At 34.5% G+C, this 17,632-nt stretch overlaps 2 protein-coding genes across 2 annotated transcripts in view; one reads left to right on the forward strand and one right to left on the reverse strand.

Annotated features, from left to right (window-relative positions):
- Positions 1–16,957, forward strand: part of LOC123878542 (zinc finger protein 23-like) — a 62,757-nt gene extending 45,800 nt beyond the window's left edge. Inside the window, exon 5 of the mRNA XM_045925760.1 lies at positions 15,450–16,957. Coding sequence (XP_045781716.1) covers positions 15,450–16,843 — 1,394 coding nt within the window. The 3' untranslated portion in view covers positions 16,844–16,957. The remainder of the gene's footprint in view (positions 1–15,449) is intronic.
- On the reverse strand, positions 5,358–9,429 carry LOC123878549. The gene has a single exon (XM_045925816.1). It carries the CDS (start codon positions 7,144–7,146, stop codon positions 5,395–5,397), a length of 1,752 nt encoding a protein of 583 aa, XP_045781772.1. The 5' UTR covers positions 7,147–9,429; the 3' UTR covers positions 5,358–5,394.
- Positions 16,958–17,632: the final 675 nt, after the last annotated feature.

Here is a 17,632-nt window from a genome sequence, read left to right on the forward strand (position 1 = left end):
CGTGTGTATCTGTGTATCTGTGTATCTGTCTGTGGCATCGTAGCTCCTAAACTATTGAAACGATTTTAATTTAGTTTTTTTTTTGTTTGAAAGGTGGCTTGATCGAGAGTGTTCTTAGCTATAATTCAAGAAAATCGGTTCAGCCGTTTAAAAGTTATCAGCTCTTTTCTAGTTATTACTGTAACCTTCACTTGTCGGGGGTGTTATTAATTTTTAATTTACACTTGTACTGCATCAGTATTATTTTGTGATGCTAATAGTAATTAATAAGTATATTATTTTATATAGTTTTAAACTTTTAATAAATGAAGTTGTAATAAAGTATATAATGCTTTTATCAGTTTTTTGTTTTATACAAAATATGCACATAAGCCTTTAATATTACAAGCTAAAATCTTACGGACCTTTGGTTACTTATGTGTTATAACTTGTAACCTATGGGGGACTAGTAGTTGCACTACTTAGTTTTTTTTTAAAGAATATTAGCCATGCTAAGCATATACATACTAATACTCCCCTTTCCCCTCCAATTAAGTGTAAAGCTTGTGCTAGGAGTGGGTACGACAATAGTGCAACGGGTGGGGTTTGAACCGCCGACCTTACGAATTACTTGATATCTATCTTTGATTTTTCTACAGCAATTTGATAATAATATCTTTAACAATACGAATATACCAATAGTGCCAGAATAGAGAACGTTTTGTGCTTGAGCGTTGAGGATACCAAACAATCATTCAAATGTTAGAGTCGAGTGAAATTTGCATGTACATACATTCTAAGGACATTACGCTCATGCACCTGTATTTGTCATTTTAGGTCAAATTGAGGACGATATTGGCGTACAGACTTTAAAAACGGAAATTCACGCAGAAAATATAAGGAAACTAAAACAGTCTTCAATAGCCAGGAAGAGGAATGTCGCCGTACTGCTCGAGAACACGGGGATATGCCCATTTAGATGGATGAAAAATCTGTTCATATGCATTTACTGTGACCGGCAATTTACCGACCCAGCACTCTTGAGACATCACCACAATTTGGAACACGATTCACAAACTCCCGCGCAAGTGAAAACAGCAATACCAAAATTAAAGAAACACGAACTAATTAAGGTCGATATAACAGATTTGAATTGTAAACTGTGTGCCACGGAAGCGAACAGTTTCGATGATCTAAAGCAACATTTGATAGATAAACATAATTTTAATGCCGATCTAAAAACAGAAGATGGCGTCTTGCCTTTTAAAATAAGTAAAAACTATTTCCCGTGCGTGATTTGCGATGAAAGATTCGATGAGTATAAGACTCTTAACCATCATATGAACGTACATTATCAGAATTTCATTTGTGAGCAGTGTGGCTCAGGGTTCATAACACCGGATCGCTTGAGGACTCACGCGTTTTCTCATGAAACTGGAACGTTTCCTTGTGAAAGCTGTAACAAAGTGTTTCGTTCGATGAACGCCAAGAATGAGCACAACGCCTCCGTCCATAAGAAAGTCAAGCGACATAGATGCCCGTATTGCCCAGAAATGTTTAGGAACTACTTTCAAAGGAACAAACATATTTCAACAATCCACGGGATGAAATTGAAGGAGTTCAAATGTGCTGTTTGCCCTAGAGTTTTTACGACGAGTGGGAAATTAGGTTACCATGTCCAAACTGTTCATTTGAAGATTAAAAGACACGCTTGTAATGTGTGTGAATGGAAATTTTACTCTACAACTGAATTGAAAGATCATATGGTCAGGCATGGCGGTGAGCGGAAATATAAATGCAATGTTTGTGCGAAAGCATATGCTAGGAAGTATACTTTGAGAGAACATATGAGGATACATGAGAACGACAGGCGATTCGTTTGCACTATATGTGGTGGTTCCTTTGTACAGAAGTGCACTTTGAAGCATCATGTTAGAGTCAACCATCCGTCTGTTAAGACTAATGAATTTGATAATCTTGTTTCTTGAAAGGAGGTTGGCGAATTTGGACCCAACATTTTTAAAAACCGCTCAGATTCAGAAATCATTTAATTTTAATAATATTTTTCAGAGTATTTTTCTGAGTAAGACCCGATACTTTTAGAGGATGGGGATCAAAAATATAATTATTCACAAGCACACATTATAAATAACCGTTACATGGCAATACAAGTGAATATCTTGTTTCTCCCAACTTTATTTGATAGACTTTAATGAAGTTTTTTGTTAGACTGGTTTACTAGAGCAAGCATGAGAAGTTTGCTTCGTGAACGTGGGCTTGAGGCTCACGGTTCTGTTAGTTTGGGTCTGAAACTTTATGGAATTCGCCAATCTCCTTTTCGGTTGTGATTTACGTGTAAATTAGATAAATCAAATAAAAGATATGGCAACTTTTCTATTTTGAAATTTAGTTTTATTTATCTACTTTCAAATGGATTTGCATTTGGGATTCGCGTCACAATAATCTAGCGTAAATTAATGAATTGAAAAATTGGTTGTCTGTAAAGTCGGTTTACTGACGATAGTTGAACGTGACAACAAAGGCCGATTGTGCTTCTTTGTCGCTCGTTCCGCGCTCTCGCTTGCACTTCAAGCCTTACATGGAACGCCTCAGAGCGAGGTAACGCCGCATGAGTCATGTTTTTTCGTGCGTGCAGCCGGCTCTATCGAATTATAAGACGTTGTCACGTCAAAAATGATTAATTACTTAATTATCAATATTTATTTGAATAGATTTAAAACCTATTTAAAACACTCAAGTTGGTAATACAGAAAATACACGAGATACGCTTAATGTAGATGGAGTTGGAGACTAATATGCACATATAACTGTTTCACCTAATTCACTGCATGTACGCCAATAGTGGGGCAAGAGTACAAACATTTGTTTCTGTTTTTAGGCACGGACTCTTTACCAACGGATAGACCGACGCCAGCTAAACGAATAGTGCCTCTATTTCAAGTGGCATACGATCGCAGCCTCTGTAGACCTTTGGGGACCGTGACCGCCTTCAGAAAGTTGAGGCTAAAAGACAAGATGAGAATACCATCTCCATCCTCAGTAAGGAATTATACACCATCTCGAAGTCCATCGCCGGTTTCTGTAACCCAAAGGGATCCATCTCCAGTTCCTAAAGCTCCACGGATACTGAAAGTTATATCAACCAAAAAACACTCAGATTATTATCGACAGAACGCCTTAACAGTCTTCGAATTCTCCACCGTTTACCCATTTGTGTACGGCAACAACAAGTTCAAGTGTTTCGTATGCGCCGAACCTTTTCTAGAAACTTCTCTTTTAAGACAGCATATGAATGAGAACCACACGTTTGCACCTTTGAAACGGTTAGTTAATAATAGAAGAGAAAATGTTCTCAAAGTGGATGTCGGCGAGCTGGAATGTAAGTTGTGTTCGGTGAAGCCTAAAGACTTGTTACAGTTGAAGTACCATCTAAAAGAAGATCACCAAAAGCTCATAGACCCAGACCTACAAGATAACATGATACCGTTCAAACTGGAGGAAGAAGACGGGGCGTACAAGTGCGTTATGTGTGAAGAGACGTTTATAAAAGTTCGCATATTAGTCATCCATATGAGCGTGCATTTTAGTAACTACAGCTGCGAAATATGTGGATCAGGATTCATGACTTTACGGCTATTGAAGAAGCATCTAGAAGTGCACGAAACAGGGAATTTTCCTTGCGACAGATGCAACAAAGTGTTCAGCACAAGCTATAAACGGGCTTTGCATATACGAGGAGTGCATTTAAAGCAATACCCACGGCGTTGTCCAATATGTCCAGAACGATTCAATTCGAACTACAGAAGAACCATCCATCTTCAAGATGTCCACAATCAGTCCACAAGAGTTCACAAGTGTGAGACTTGTGGTCGGGGATTCAATCTGAAGTATCATCTGATATGTCACAATCGATCGGTGCATTTGCAGGAAAGGAATCATCAATGCAAGGTCTGTTTGCAGCGTTTCTGTAACAAGGAGACGTTGAAACGGCATATGGTTATTCATACTGGAGAGAAGAATCACAAATGCGATTTGTGTGGGATGGCTTTTCTGCGGCGGAAGAATTTAAAAGACCATTTACGTTTGCACGATGTCGTTTGAGCGGTTTCTATACCATATAATCAGGTTAAAATCTATAAAAACACTCTGACTGTTCTTAGACTTAAGTTTCAGTTAAAACGGGAGAGATTTATAGCGGTATAACGCTGTCTCGTTTTAAGTCTGACCAAAGTCAAAGTGACCTCTATAGATTTCAGCCTTAATGTCCGACCAAAAGTCGATTTCTGGTCGAGGCTGATTAATCGGTTTATCGGCACAACCTACGACCGAAGCCGAAGATTAACCCTAAGAGATTAACTTCTAGATTATTTTTGTATTTTTTTTTAAATTGAAAATGTTACAATAAAACTTACAGCTAATCTTATTACTTACTGTCCAAATCATGCTTGCATGGGATAGTATCATTTCCGCAATGGACAGCCAGGCTGATCCTTTGCGCATAATATGAGTCAGCCCTTCTGATATCCGATGAGGCTATTATTTCAAGATTAGCGAAGCGAATAAAGTATTTTTTTTTTAAAGTTTTTGTTGTCTTGTTAAACTTACATCAATGGTCAAATAATAACCATTTCGAAATAATATCAATTATAATATTCATTTACTTAAAAGTAATTTAACGTTAAATAACTAGTTCGTTCAATTCCGGTGCTTGTTAGAAATCTTCGGTTTCGGCCAAAAATTCGGCCCATTTTGGACGAAGCCGAAAGTGGCCGAAGTCTACGTTTCGGTCGGACACTAGGTAGTTACAACATGTATCTACATCACAACAAAATGATTCATGGATCCCGTTTTAATAATCACACCACACTATCACACTAATATTATAAAGGAGAAAGTTTGTATGTATGTGTGTGTATGTTTGTTTGTTACTCCTTCACGCAAAAACTACTGCACGGATTAGGCTGAAATTTAGAATGGAGATAGATTATACCCTGGATTAGCACATAGGCTACTTTTTATCCCGGAAAATCAAAGAGTTCCCACCTAAAAAACCTACATCCACGCTGCCGTGCCGGATGTCTTTTTAAAAAAAAGAACTTTAATTAAAACTAGAATTTAATAAAATAGAATTACAAATAAATTGGAAATGTAATTTACTGGGCACGACCGTGTCTCACTAATGTCTCACTCGAACTGACTGGTTCAGTTCTTAAGGGCTATATATATGTATGTTGGATTTGGGAAAGGTAGGGTGACCACCTGACCTCAGTAACTTGTCAGCATTATCCCTGTCAGTCAAGGGGTATAACACCTCCGGGGGTGGTAGAAAAACTTCGGATATGTTTTCCGAAGTTTTTGTAAAATAAAGTTATGTAAAGTAAAGTAATTTAGATTTTAAACATCTCTCTTTAAATTTGGATATTTGTCTGTCTGTTCGTCATCATTTGTAATATCAGCTAATTCTATATCAACTTTTGGGTTTACTCCCAGTGAGTTACATTTCTTGACATTTCTTATTCTAAAAATCTTAATAATTATAAAATATAATGTTACACATATAATTACTAACAGTGTAATGACAGTTATTACGGAATAGTGTGTCCCATATTTTATTATATGAGGTACTTCTTCTAATTCAGTATTTAATAATTTTGCTTCTAAATGATTCTTTTGTATTCTTAAATTGTCTAAATCAATTTTTTCTAACTTGATAGGGGAGACACCATTCTTTATTATTTCTAACTTACGCGTATTACAACATGAATCATTAATTAAATTAAATTCAAAAGTGATTGTAGGTAATTTCACATTTTTATTGAATTTACCTTTTAAAATAACATTTTTACCATAACCGATACACAATTCTGGTAGGTTTAGAATACCAGTTCCTATAACCGTTATTTCTCGGTGTGATTTTAATTCTGAACATTCTATAGTTATTCTGGTTGGTTCTGATTGGATAAATATCCATCTATTGTAATTTAAGTTTTTCCATAAATCTACTTTTCCATATATGAATTTTGTTTCACACTGCTGAGGGATTTTATTTATAATTTTTGACAGTAACTCACTTTCACAGGTAACTTTTGTATTTGTTGCATATACACTTACATTATCACAAATATAATGCTTATGATTAATAACCAAACAATTATTCAGACTATCTAGATCAAAGTAAAAGTTTTTATTTATAGTAATCGCGATATATTTCGCACTGGGTATTATCAAACTGAATGTATCTGGATTTCTAATGGAATGTGGTGTTGGTAATGGAATGTTGTGATACAAACTATATTCCTTAATAGATACTAATGGGATTTGTAATACAAATATTAATTTATTCTTAATGTAGTATGATGATACCTTGGATATATCTATAATAGTGTGTATCATATCGATTTCTAACGGGACAGGTAATTCTAAATCTTGAGGTAAATGTCTGAAACTATCAATAATTTCTTTATGAAGTTGTGTTGGTGTCATTATGGAAGGATGCAATTTGTTTAAACTGCTAAACAGTACGGCATTTATTATATCTTCGAGTTGAAAAGATAATGTTATTATTGACATTTCGAGACTATTAAAAACGTTATTTATACTAAGTCGTAATTGGGATTTTTCCAAAGCGATAGTTATATTGTCTATTATTAGGGTGAAATTATTGATTGCTTCCTTCATTCTGTATTCATTTTGTTGGATTCTTGAAATAGTTCCATTAAATTTGTTAATTATAGAGTCTGTAACTAAGATGCTTTCTTTCATTAAAGAGGATAATTTCTTTTCATTATTTAATACGGATTCTATTGCTTTATCAAAAACTACTGCATCATCTTCATCAAGAGTACCGAAAAGGGTTTTCATAATTGATCCGATACCTGCAAACCAGGCACTTCTTTTGCTCTTTGTATTTATTAAATGAGAAATAGTAGAATATTGCTTTGCAATTTCTTCATATCGTAATTCTAACGGTTCAAAAATATTAAAACAATCCACATTTATCCAAGTCTGTTTACAAGTTTTCTTGACTGTATTTATTACGGAATTTATATTTTCGATGTGTGGTTTAATATATGATAAATCTAATGGGATTAAAACACTTAATTGTCCTTCTATTGTTTTTGCATTACCCAAGGGGTTAAAATACATGCCGGGGCTCTTGGGAATTTGTTCGATGAGCTCTGGATGGGTTTGCGCGGAACCACTGAAAATATACGTATTTTAATTAGAGACTATTCTATTTTTATTTCATAATAATTTTGATTTCTATAATAAAAGGTAATTAAAAAAAATAAATAAAAGTAAAAGCTACAGTAAAATGGTTACGGCGAATCGCCTGATGGTTGCGCCAATTTTACTTGGTCATAATGGTGAGTGACGTGGCGTCTATTGATCAGTAGGGATAAGGTATTGTTCCCAAGTATTTTTACTACTTTATATGGACCTTTCCATATTGGTGATAATGCTTTTCGTAATCTGAGGTGGTTCTTTAGATATACATAGTCGCCAACTTTATATTGTTGTGGCTTTGTATGTTTGTCATAGTAGGTTTTGGAATTACTCTTAGACTTCCTTATATTTACAGTTGCTTTTTCTCTAGATAACTTCAGTCTGTTTTGTAACATTTTGACGTATTCCGGATACGTCACTCCGGGTGATTCATCGAAAACAGAATTTGGAATGAAGGCTTTATGCCCATACATTAATTCGAATGGTGTGTAGTGTGTTGTGCAGTGAACCGAGGTGTTGTATGCCAACATGGCGGTGTAGACGTAACGGGGCCAGTCTGTTTGACCTTCGTTAACAAATGATTTTAAATACTCTTTTAGAGTTGAGTGACTTCGTTCCAGTGCGCCTTGGGTTTGTGGATGATATGGTGATGACCATAACTGTTTAATTTTTAAAAAACTACATGTCTTTTGGAATAATTCAGCTGTGAAATTTGTTCCTTGGTCTGTTAAGATAAACTTAGGAATTCCGAACATAGAGATAAAGTGAAGCAGGCATTCACTGGTTTCTTCTGCGGTTATGCTGCGTATAGGGTATGCCACTGAGAATTTAGTTAGATCGTCTTGAAGGGTTAGAATATATTTTAGTTTAGCCGTTCCCGATTCTGGTAACGGTCCTACAATGTCTAAACTGAGGCGTTGCCACGGTGCAGTGGAGGTGCTAGTAATCTGCATTGGAGCTCTGTTGGTTTTTCTTAGAGCTTTGTTCTCCTGACATAGTTTACATGATTTGACATATGATTCTATATCCTTTCGCATTCCTTTCCAATAATATAAGTCTTTTATACGGTTATACATTCGGACTGAACCAAGATGTCCAGCAATGGGAATGTCGTGGTTGTCATGAAGTATCCTTTTGATTTCAACTGGTGCTGGGTAAATGATACTATTGTGATATACATTGATTTTAATACCAGTATCATGAAACAAGTATAGTAGCATATTATATATTTTTGTGAAATTATGTCTTTCGAATGGATTTCCAAAATCTGAAATACTAATTGCATTTGTGTTTCCAAATATTAATAATCTGTTTCTAATACGTTGAATGGTTTCGAAAATTTCCGGATAGCTGGATTCATCAAAGTGATGAACCTTTGTAAAAAGTAAGTAGTAAGTTTTGTTATTGGCTTCTGTTTGAATAAAAGAATGTAATTGTTTTTCTGAATCTATCAATTCTTGGGAATTTGGAATATTTCCTAAAATTTGTTCTATATAAGCATTTGATTCATCCAGATCTATGGATGTGGGAATTATGAGAATTTTATCTGGTGATTTCAAAAGACTTTCATTATGTTCATATATTTCTGTATTGAATATTTTCTTTTTATCGGCCATTGATTTAATGAATGTTGAATAATCATTAGTTGAGGGACTTAATGATTCAAAAAGGGGAGGTTGATCAGTTGATTCAACTGGTGGTGTGTTGTTTGGTGATAGTTGATCGTTTGATTCAACTGGTGGTATGTTGTTCGGTGATAGTTGATCATTGGATTCAACTGGTGGTGTGTTGTTTGGTGATAGTTGATCGTTTGATTCAACTGGTGGTATGTTGTTCGGTGATAGTTGATCATTGGATTCACCTGGTATTCGATTATCAAGTAACTCTGGAAGATTTTCTGGTAGTGGTAATGAAGGGGAAAAAGGGTTAGAGATTGGAATATCGATATGCTGGTCTTCCATATCGGAAAGAATTTCGTCTAGTTGGAAGGAAGGTGGAGATATTAGTAACTGATCTAGATCTTGATCTAAGTTTCCTGGATTTCCTGGTGATAGGGGGTATATTGTAACCGGGTTCACTGGATATCTGGATAAAGCATCGGCATTGGCATTTACTTTGCCCTTTTTGTATTTAATGTTGTAATTGTATTCTTCTAATTTTAATCTCCATCTGATGAGTCTGGAGCCTGGATCTTTACAATTAAAAAGCCATTGAAGGGGTTTGTGACTATTGTAAAAGTTCTACCATAAAGATAAGGTCTGAATAATTTAGTACCAAACACAATTGCTAAACATTCTTTTTCTGTTACGCTGTAATTTGATTCTGCTTTATTTAGAGTACGAGAGCCAAAAGCAATGGGGCGATCTTTTCCTATTTCTCCTTGTGATAGAATTGCGGAGATTGCGTAATTGGATGCATCACATGTAAGAATAAAGGGTTTTGTAAAATCTGGGTAAGTTAATATTGGTGCAGTCAAAAGTTTGTTCTTTAAGGTTTCAAAAGCAAGTTGTTGTTCATTACCCCAAGTAAACTGTATATCTTTTTTGAGAAGTGAAGTGAGAGGCTTAGCTATCTTTGAGAATTCTGGGATAAATCTTCTGTAATATGATATGAGTCCTAGAAATGATTTGATATCTTTTTGTGTTTTCGGTTGAGGGAAATCTTTAACTGCTTTTGTTTTTTCGGGATTTGGTTTGACTCCATTGTCTGTAATAATATGTCCTAAATAATTAACTTCTCTTCTTAAAAATTCACATTTGTCGGGTTGTAATTTAAGATTGAATTGACGTAACTTTGTAAATACTTTCTGTAATTTTTGAATATGAGTATCTAAATCGTAAGAATAAATAACAATATCATCAAGATATACATAACAATGTATTCCTTGTAGGCCAGATAGCACGGTATTCATCAATCTTTGAAAGGTTGCTGGGGCATTTTTCAGTCCAAAAGGCATTCTTTTGAATTGAAAGTGTCCTTCTGGGACTGTAAAGGCTGTTTTTTCTGCATCTTCTGGGTTTAGTGGTATTTGATGGAAACCAGAAGCTAAATCTAATGTTGAGAAGTATTTACTGTTTCCTAATTGGTCAAGAATTTCATTAATTTGTGGTATTGGGTAGGATTCACCGATTGTGATGTCATTTAACTTTCGGTAGTCTATGACTACTCGCCATTTCTTTTCTCCAGAGGAGTCCATCTTTTTGGGAACTATCCAGATTGGTGATGACCAGGGGGAAACTGAAGGTTCAATGATATCCTGGTCTAGCATTTTATGTATCTGTTTGTTAACTTCTTCTTTATGACACTGTGGGAATCTATATGATTTGGTATTGATAGGTACATTCGAGTTTGTCCTAATTTGATGTTGTAAAGTATTAGTGTGTGTCAGTCTGTCAGTGGGCAGATGAAAGATATCTGAATATTGAGAGCAGACATCGTGAAGTTGATATTTTTCTTCTTCATTTAAATGCGATGTTCTTAATGAATTTAATACTTCTTCAGTTCTTTCCAAAGTACTATTACAATTATTTACGAGATGCATGTTTTTATTTGGGGCCTTAGTTAATTTTAATTTTAAGTCCGGGTTTATTTTAACAGGTGTTTCGGACATATTCAAAATCGTGATATTTATTCTTTTGTTTGGTTTAACCTTTACTATTGAATTGGCAATTAAAACTTTATCTGCAATTTTCTGATCTAATACTAGTCCTTCTTTAATTTCTGGATTCGCGACGCTAACTTCAATTACGGTTTCTGATCGTGGTTTGATTAAATAATTAGGTTCGTGAAAAACAAGGTAAGCTTTTTGTTTGTTAATTTCCAAACTGTTAGTATTATAATTTAATTGTGCATTATATGTCATAAAAAGATCTGTTCCGATTATACCATCGTATGGTAATGTCAAATCGTCAAAAACATGAAATTTGTGAGTAATAAAGTTATCACCAAATTTTAATTTTAAATTTATATAACCAAGACTTTTAATTGGTGTTCCTTCTTTAGTATCTATTCCTTTAATAAAAACGTCATCAGGGTGCACTTTAAGAGTGTTTGTTATTGAGGATCTTTTAATTAAACAAATTGACGCGCCTGTGTCAAGAAGTAAAGATAATGGTTTTTGGCTTCCTGAAGTATGGAGTTTTATGTGAGGTAAGTATCTATCATTGTTATTTATAATTTTGAAAATCTTTTTCGTGTCACATTTGGGGTTTTGTTTACGTCTCAACGGACACGTTGAAGAGACGTTTACTCGTTTAAATTATCGTTGTTAGTTTGTTCATCATAATCATAATTATAATATTCGTCACAACCTTGTTCTTCCGGGACAGAAGGTCCGGGGCATTCTTCTACTTCTTCTTCGTTGTAATAGCCTTCATTTAATTGATTTTCGTCCTCTACAAAATTAATACGCTGTTTGTTGTTAAAGCTTGATGGTTGCTGTTTGAATCTATAATCTGGATTATATTGGCTTCTTTGAGCAAAGTTATTCGGGTTCTGTGAGCTTTGAGGAGGCCTGTAAAAATTACGTTGGGGACCTTGAGGAGGTCTTGGAGCGAATTGGTTTTGGTAACCCTGAGGGGGTCTAGGAGTAAAATGGTTTGATTGACCCTGAGGGGGTCTGAAAGCAAAATTGTTTGATTGACCCTGAGGGGGTCTGAAAGGTTTATTGCTAAAAGGTTTTTTATCTTTCTGAGTATTCTCTGTTTTCCTATATAAAGTCTGTTGGATCTTTTCTTCAGAAATTGCGAGACCTATTGCTTCATTGAGTGTCCTTGGTGACTTACATCGGACAATGTTGGATATACGGGGATGAAGTCCCATCAGGAAATGGTGTAACGCCAGGTCTTCCATGGCGGCTGTTCTGCCAGGAATTTCTGATTTCTTAGTGGGGTTCATAGAAATTTCTGTAAGTAATTGAGTCAATGTTGACTCTATACGGGTCGAGAATTGAATAACACTTTCTGTCGTTAACTGTTTGCATTCTTGTAAGTCGGTAATTAAATGCGAATAATGTTTCCTTTGGCTAAACTGAGTCTTTAGAAAGTCTTTAAGTTGCTCATAATTTGAAAAATCTTTGATAGATGCGGCTACTTCGGCCTTTCCTTGAAGTTGACTTAAAATATATTTGAATAATATTGTTTTTTGAGATTCGTGGGCTAAGTCAAAAGCATTATTGCAGTTTGTAAGAAAAGAATTTATAGTATCCCTAGATCCGTCATATGGTTTAATAAATTTTAATAGGATATTTAAATCGACATCTGGTTTTACTAATTTACTAATAGCCGGGGATGGCGTTTTTTCGATTTCTGAACCTTGTATGATGGGAATTTCAACATTTAATTTTTTGTTATTTGCCATTTTAAAGAACTCTGATCTGGATTTACAATTTAACGCAAATTTTAATAGGTAACACAATGATATTACACAAAAAAAATAAAATACACGTTTAAAAGAAACACAATAAAGTACAATCTAAAATAAACACAAAATAAAATCACAGTAAAAACACAATAGAAATAAACAATAGCACAATGTAAAAAGTAAAATAAATGTTGTATAAAATAATTTCAATTTAAATTTTCAAAACAATAAACGATATAGCAATTAATTAATACAATTTCTTTTTATATATTATTCACATTTTGTGAATACAATTTTCAATATAATAATATGTTTTTCAATATGATAAAATGTATTTTCCAATACAATAAAACCTATAATTTATTTTCCACGAGCAGTGAGAAAATAAATTTTATTAGGTAGGATATTAAATATTACAATGTATAAAACAATCTAAACGAATTGTGTTTGGAATATAAACGATATGAAACTTGGTTCCGAATATTCAATTCATATAACTTAACATAAACAATTTTATATTGTTAATATAAATATTTAGTTTAACGCGTAACCTGTTCGATGATGATAAGAGTTAATATAAACACTCACTGGTGTCCGAAGAATGATAATGTAAACAGGATGAGTCCAACCTTCATCTCTGTCCTTATCTTTTGTTTATTGCGACGGCCGGGCCTCCGACGAATACCAACTCGGTGGATTCAGGGAAGAAAACCCTGGTCTGCGCCGGACGGGCTAACAGAACTTCGCCTGTGGTGGAGGTCGTCTGCCGAATTACGACCTTTTAAAGATGAACTTGTGCACTTAACACTTATAACACTTTTAACACTTTATAGCTTTATAGCTTTTTCACACACTTTTGCACTTTTAAGTTCACTTTTTTTCTTCCGGAAAATTTTATTTTATATATATGTTTTATATATATATTTAGGTCTACGCGGAGCCGAGGAGAGCGACACGGGGCCAGTTTTAAATTTTATTTATAACTTGATTTTCACACTTTTGGAAATTTTCCGATTTCCACCGGATTTTCTTTATTATACCGGAATTTTCCGTATCCCACCGCTGCCACCAAAAATGTTATGGGATGCGTGCCGGATGTCTTTTTAAAAAAAAGAACTTTAATTAAAACTAGAATTTAATAAAATAGAATTACAAATAAATTGGAAATGTAATTTACTGGGCACGACCGTGTCTCACTAATGTCTCACTCGAACTGACTGGTTCAGTTCTTAAGGGCTATATATATGTATGTTGGATTTGGGAAAGGTAGGGTGACCACCTGACCTCAGTAACTTGTCAGCATTATCCCTGTCAGTCAAGGGGTATAACAGAACGAAGTCGCGGGTATCAGCTAGTTAAATGTAAACTACAGTAGAACTTAACGTCATTAAATACTAGCTGATGCCCGCGACTTCGTACGCGATTTAGATTTTTAAAAATCCCGTGGGAACTCTTTGATTTTCCGTGATTGGAAGCCTTTGTCACTCTCGAACTTTTAACTATACCACATAACATATACTGGTATGTGGTATATTCGATCGATTGCTCTGTTGCGACGTGATTGAAGGACAAACCAATAAACGAACAAAGTTTTTTTTTCATTTTTTTTTTAAAGAAACACACTTTAGCATTTCGTATTACATATTAGAATAGTTATATTAATGTAACATTATCAGAAATCAATTTTTTATTTATTTATTATCTTTAATTACAATTTTCTGAATGTTTTAGCCGTTGATATTAATTTAAGTTGGTACCTTTTATATGTTCTGACTTCTGGTTGCATAACTGGATTTGAAATTAATCACACTTTTTATCAGCTAAGATTTAAATTTAATATATTTTATTTAAGAAACAGGTTAATTAAAAGAGATTAATAAATTTCTATAAGTTTACAATTTGTTTTTAATTCAAGTGATTCACCCATTTTGTGTTAATGTTGCTGTGTTCAGCATAGTATCCTGTATCTGAATTCAATTAACCGCGCTTGATACCAATTCTAATTCTTAACAGGGCTCTCTCCGTCACTTACTCCATACAATCGTAGCCCCAATTGCATTTGAATATTAAGCAACCAAAGTCCATGAAATTTTGCAGACATATTCTAAAAACTAATATGATATTAGTTTCTAGAATATGTTAGGCGCAGATTTTAGTAATATCTGTGCCTGTGGTGTTTTAGATTTCTCTAAAAATATGTAGTTTCAAAATTACAGGGGCTCAAAGATTTGCATGTGAATTTTTAAGACCGCGTAACTTTGAAACCGAATATTTTAACGGAAATCTGGAAAACCACAGGCATAGATATTAGTTCCCGGAACGTTTCTACGAAATTCCATTGAGTATTATTGGTTAGTATTCCAATGGGAAGTGTGATTCAAGTCGTTTGTGGGAATAAGTGTAATATTTTATAATAAAATTCCACAATCAATTTTAGACTTGCCTTTACACAAGTTTAAAAAATCTATTATAAGTATGCTCCTGAAAAAAGCTTATTTTACAATCGAAGATTATGTACCTAAATGACAAAAAAGCTTGGATTTGACTCGCTCCAGCAATACACGGCGCTGCAATTGCTTGTATACAGTATGGCATATTATTTGAAAAGAGCAACCGCTGAGTTTCTTGCTGGTTCTTCTCGGTAGGAACGGCATTCCGAGCCAGTGGTAGATTATTTTGACGATTCAAAAGCACATGTAAAAGTTTAATTGAATAAAAATAATTTGAATTTGAGTTTGAATGAGAGACGAATTATGTTTGTATGGAGCGAGTGACGGAGAGACCCCTCTTAACACAATAGTAAATTACATCGGCCATGTAGTAATAGCAGGAATGATATATACTGACTTATTCTTTTTTAGGCGTCATCATAGAAACCGATTCATCGATAATCATTAAGGATGACGACGGAAGTGAAATCAAACTTACGTTACTCAAGAATCCAATAAACATTGAAGAACTCATCTGTGAAGAAGAAAATGAAGTTATACAAGATAAGAACGCTATTATAAAAGATGTTGACGTGATACAAAGGAAAACGCATAAGAAAATCATCTCAACAGGAACAGAAAAACATATTATAAAAAAAGATAGACCTGTGGCGTTTCTAAACGAACCTTTGTCACTCGATAGTATGGAATTGGGTCAAAAATGTAACATCAAAGCTTGCAATCTTAAAATGAATAAAGTAACGTTAAGGAAACCAAAAAGAAAAACCATAGATTTAGATAATCAAACGTGGAAACAAAATGCATTAACTCTGTTTGAATTTTCTTACGTTTATCCCTTTATTCACGCGTGCAATAAATATAAATGTTTCGTTTGCGCTAAAGCGTTTCTAGATACATCTCTTTTAAGAGAACACTCAGTAAGAGATCACACTGCAAAAGATTACAAAACCGAATTGAATAACAGGGTTCGAGACAAAATTTTAAAGGTCGACGTAACTTCATTGCAATGCAAAGTTTGTGAAAGCATATCGCCTAATCTTCACGCATTAAAAACGCATTTAAAGGACCACAACAAGAAAATTGACCCAGAATTTAAGGACAACATGATTCCCTTCAAATTGGGTGGCGACGATTTCCAATGTCAATTATGTGAGGAAAAATTTCTAAAACTCCGTCTATTGATAATGCATATGAGCAAACATTTTAATAACTACAGTTGTGAAACTTGTGGTGCGGTTTTTGTGTCTCTACATTTACTTAGACGGCATTTACAAACGCACAAAGCTGGGACATTTCCTTGTGAAGTATGCGATAAAGTTTTTAGTAATTCCGCAAAAAGGACCATGCATGTTAGAGGGGTGCATCTTAAACAGTGGCCGAGGACTTGTCCAATTTGTCCCGAAAGATTCAACTCGAATTATCAAAGGACGAAGCATTTGCGTGTGGTCCATAACCAAACGTCTGGGGTGTTTAAATGCGAAACGTGTGGAAGGGAGTACGACTTGAAATACCAACTGCTTGTTCATATAAGATCTGTTCACATGCAAGAAAGGACTCAGGAGTGTGGGATTTGCCATTCGAGGTTCTTTTCGAAGTACTGTTTGTCGAGGCATATGGTAATTCATACAGGGCAGAAGAATTTTAAGTGCGAAGTGTGCGGAAAACCGTATGCGAGACGGGCGAATCTCAAGGAGCATATGAAGTCCCATGAGAATGGGCATGTGTGTACGGTTTGCTGCCAAGATTGTGGTGACCATGCCTCATTGGCCAATCATATGAGTCATTCCCATGGATTAGTTTTATAGATAATTCTCTAAGTTTTATAGATTTGATTGAGGGGAGCTGACTAACAAAACGGTGTGATTACGCTTCTGATCATAATACTTTTTAAGGGGAAAAAAGGAAAAATGGAACCCTTATAAGATCACTTTGTTGTCTGTCTGTCTGTCAAGGGTTTCGTACCTCAAAAGGAAAAACGGAACTTTATAAGATAACTTTGTTGTCTGTCTGTCTGTCTGTCAAGAAACCTATGGGGTACTTCCCGTTGACCTAGAATCATGAAATTTGGCAGGTAGTTAGGTCTTATAGCACAAATACAGGAATAAATCTGAAAACCCCGAATTTGTGGTTAAATCATTTAAAAAAAAATTAAAATATGTTTTAATTTTCAAAGTAAGATAACTATACCAAGTGGGCTATCATATGAAAGGGCTTTACCTATAAATTCTAAAACTGATTTTTATTTATTTTATGTATCATAGTTTTTGATTTATCGTGCAAAATGTTGGAAAAAATACCCGAGTACGGAACCCTCAGTACGCGAGTCTGACTCGCACTTGGCCGGTTTTTGAAAACGGTACAAATTCATTAAAGTATTAACAATAATTTTCATTCAATTGTTTGATCCTCGTTTCTTTAATGCAATTACACCCTTTTGTTCGTCGCCAACTCCTTAATTAATAACTTTGATTTATACATATACAACTTACCATCTTGTAATTAATATCTAATCATTATTAAATTACCTGTTAATTATATTACTGTTTTCAATTGCGTCTTTGAATAAAGCAAAAATAGCATAGTCAGTGTAGGCT

This window comes from Maniola jurtina, chromosome 26 (assembly GCF_905333055.1).
Source record: "Maniola jurtina chromosome 26, ilManJurt1.1, whole genome shotgun sequence".
In the NCBI taxonomy this organism is placed as follows: domain Eukaryota; kingdom Metazoa; phylum Arthropoda; class Insecta; order Lepidoptera; family Nymphalidae; genus Maniola; species Maniola jurtina.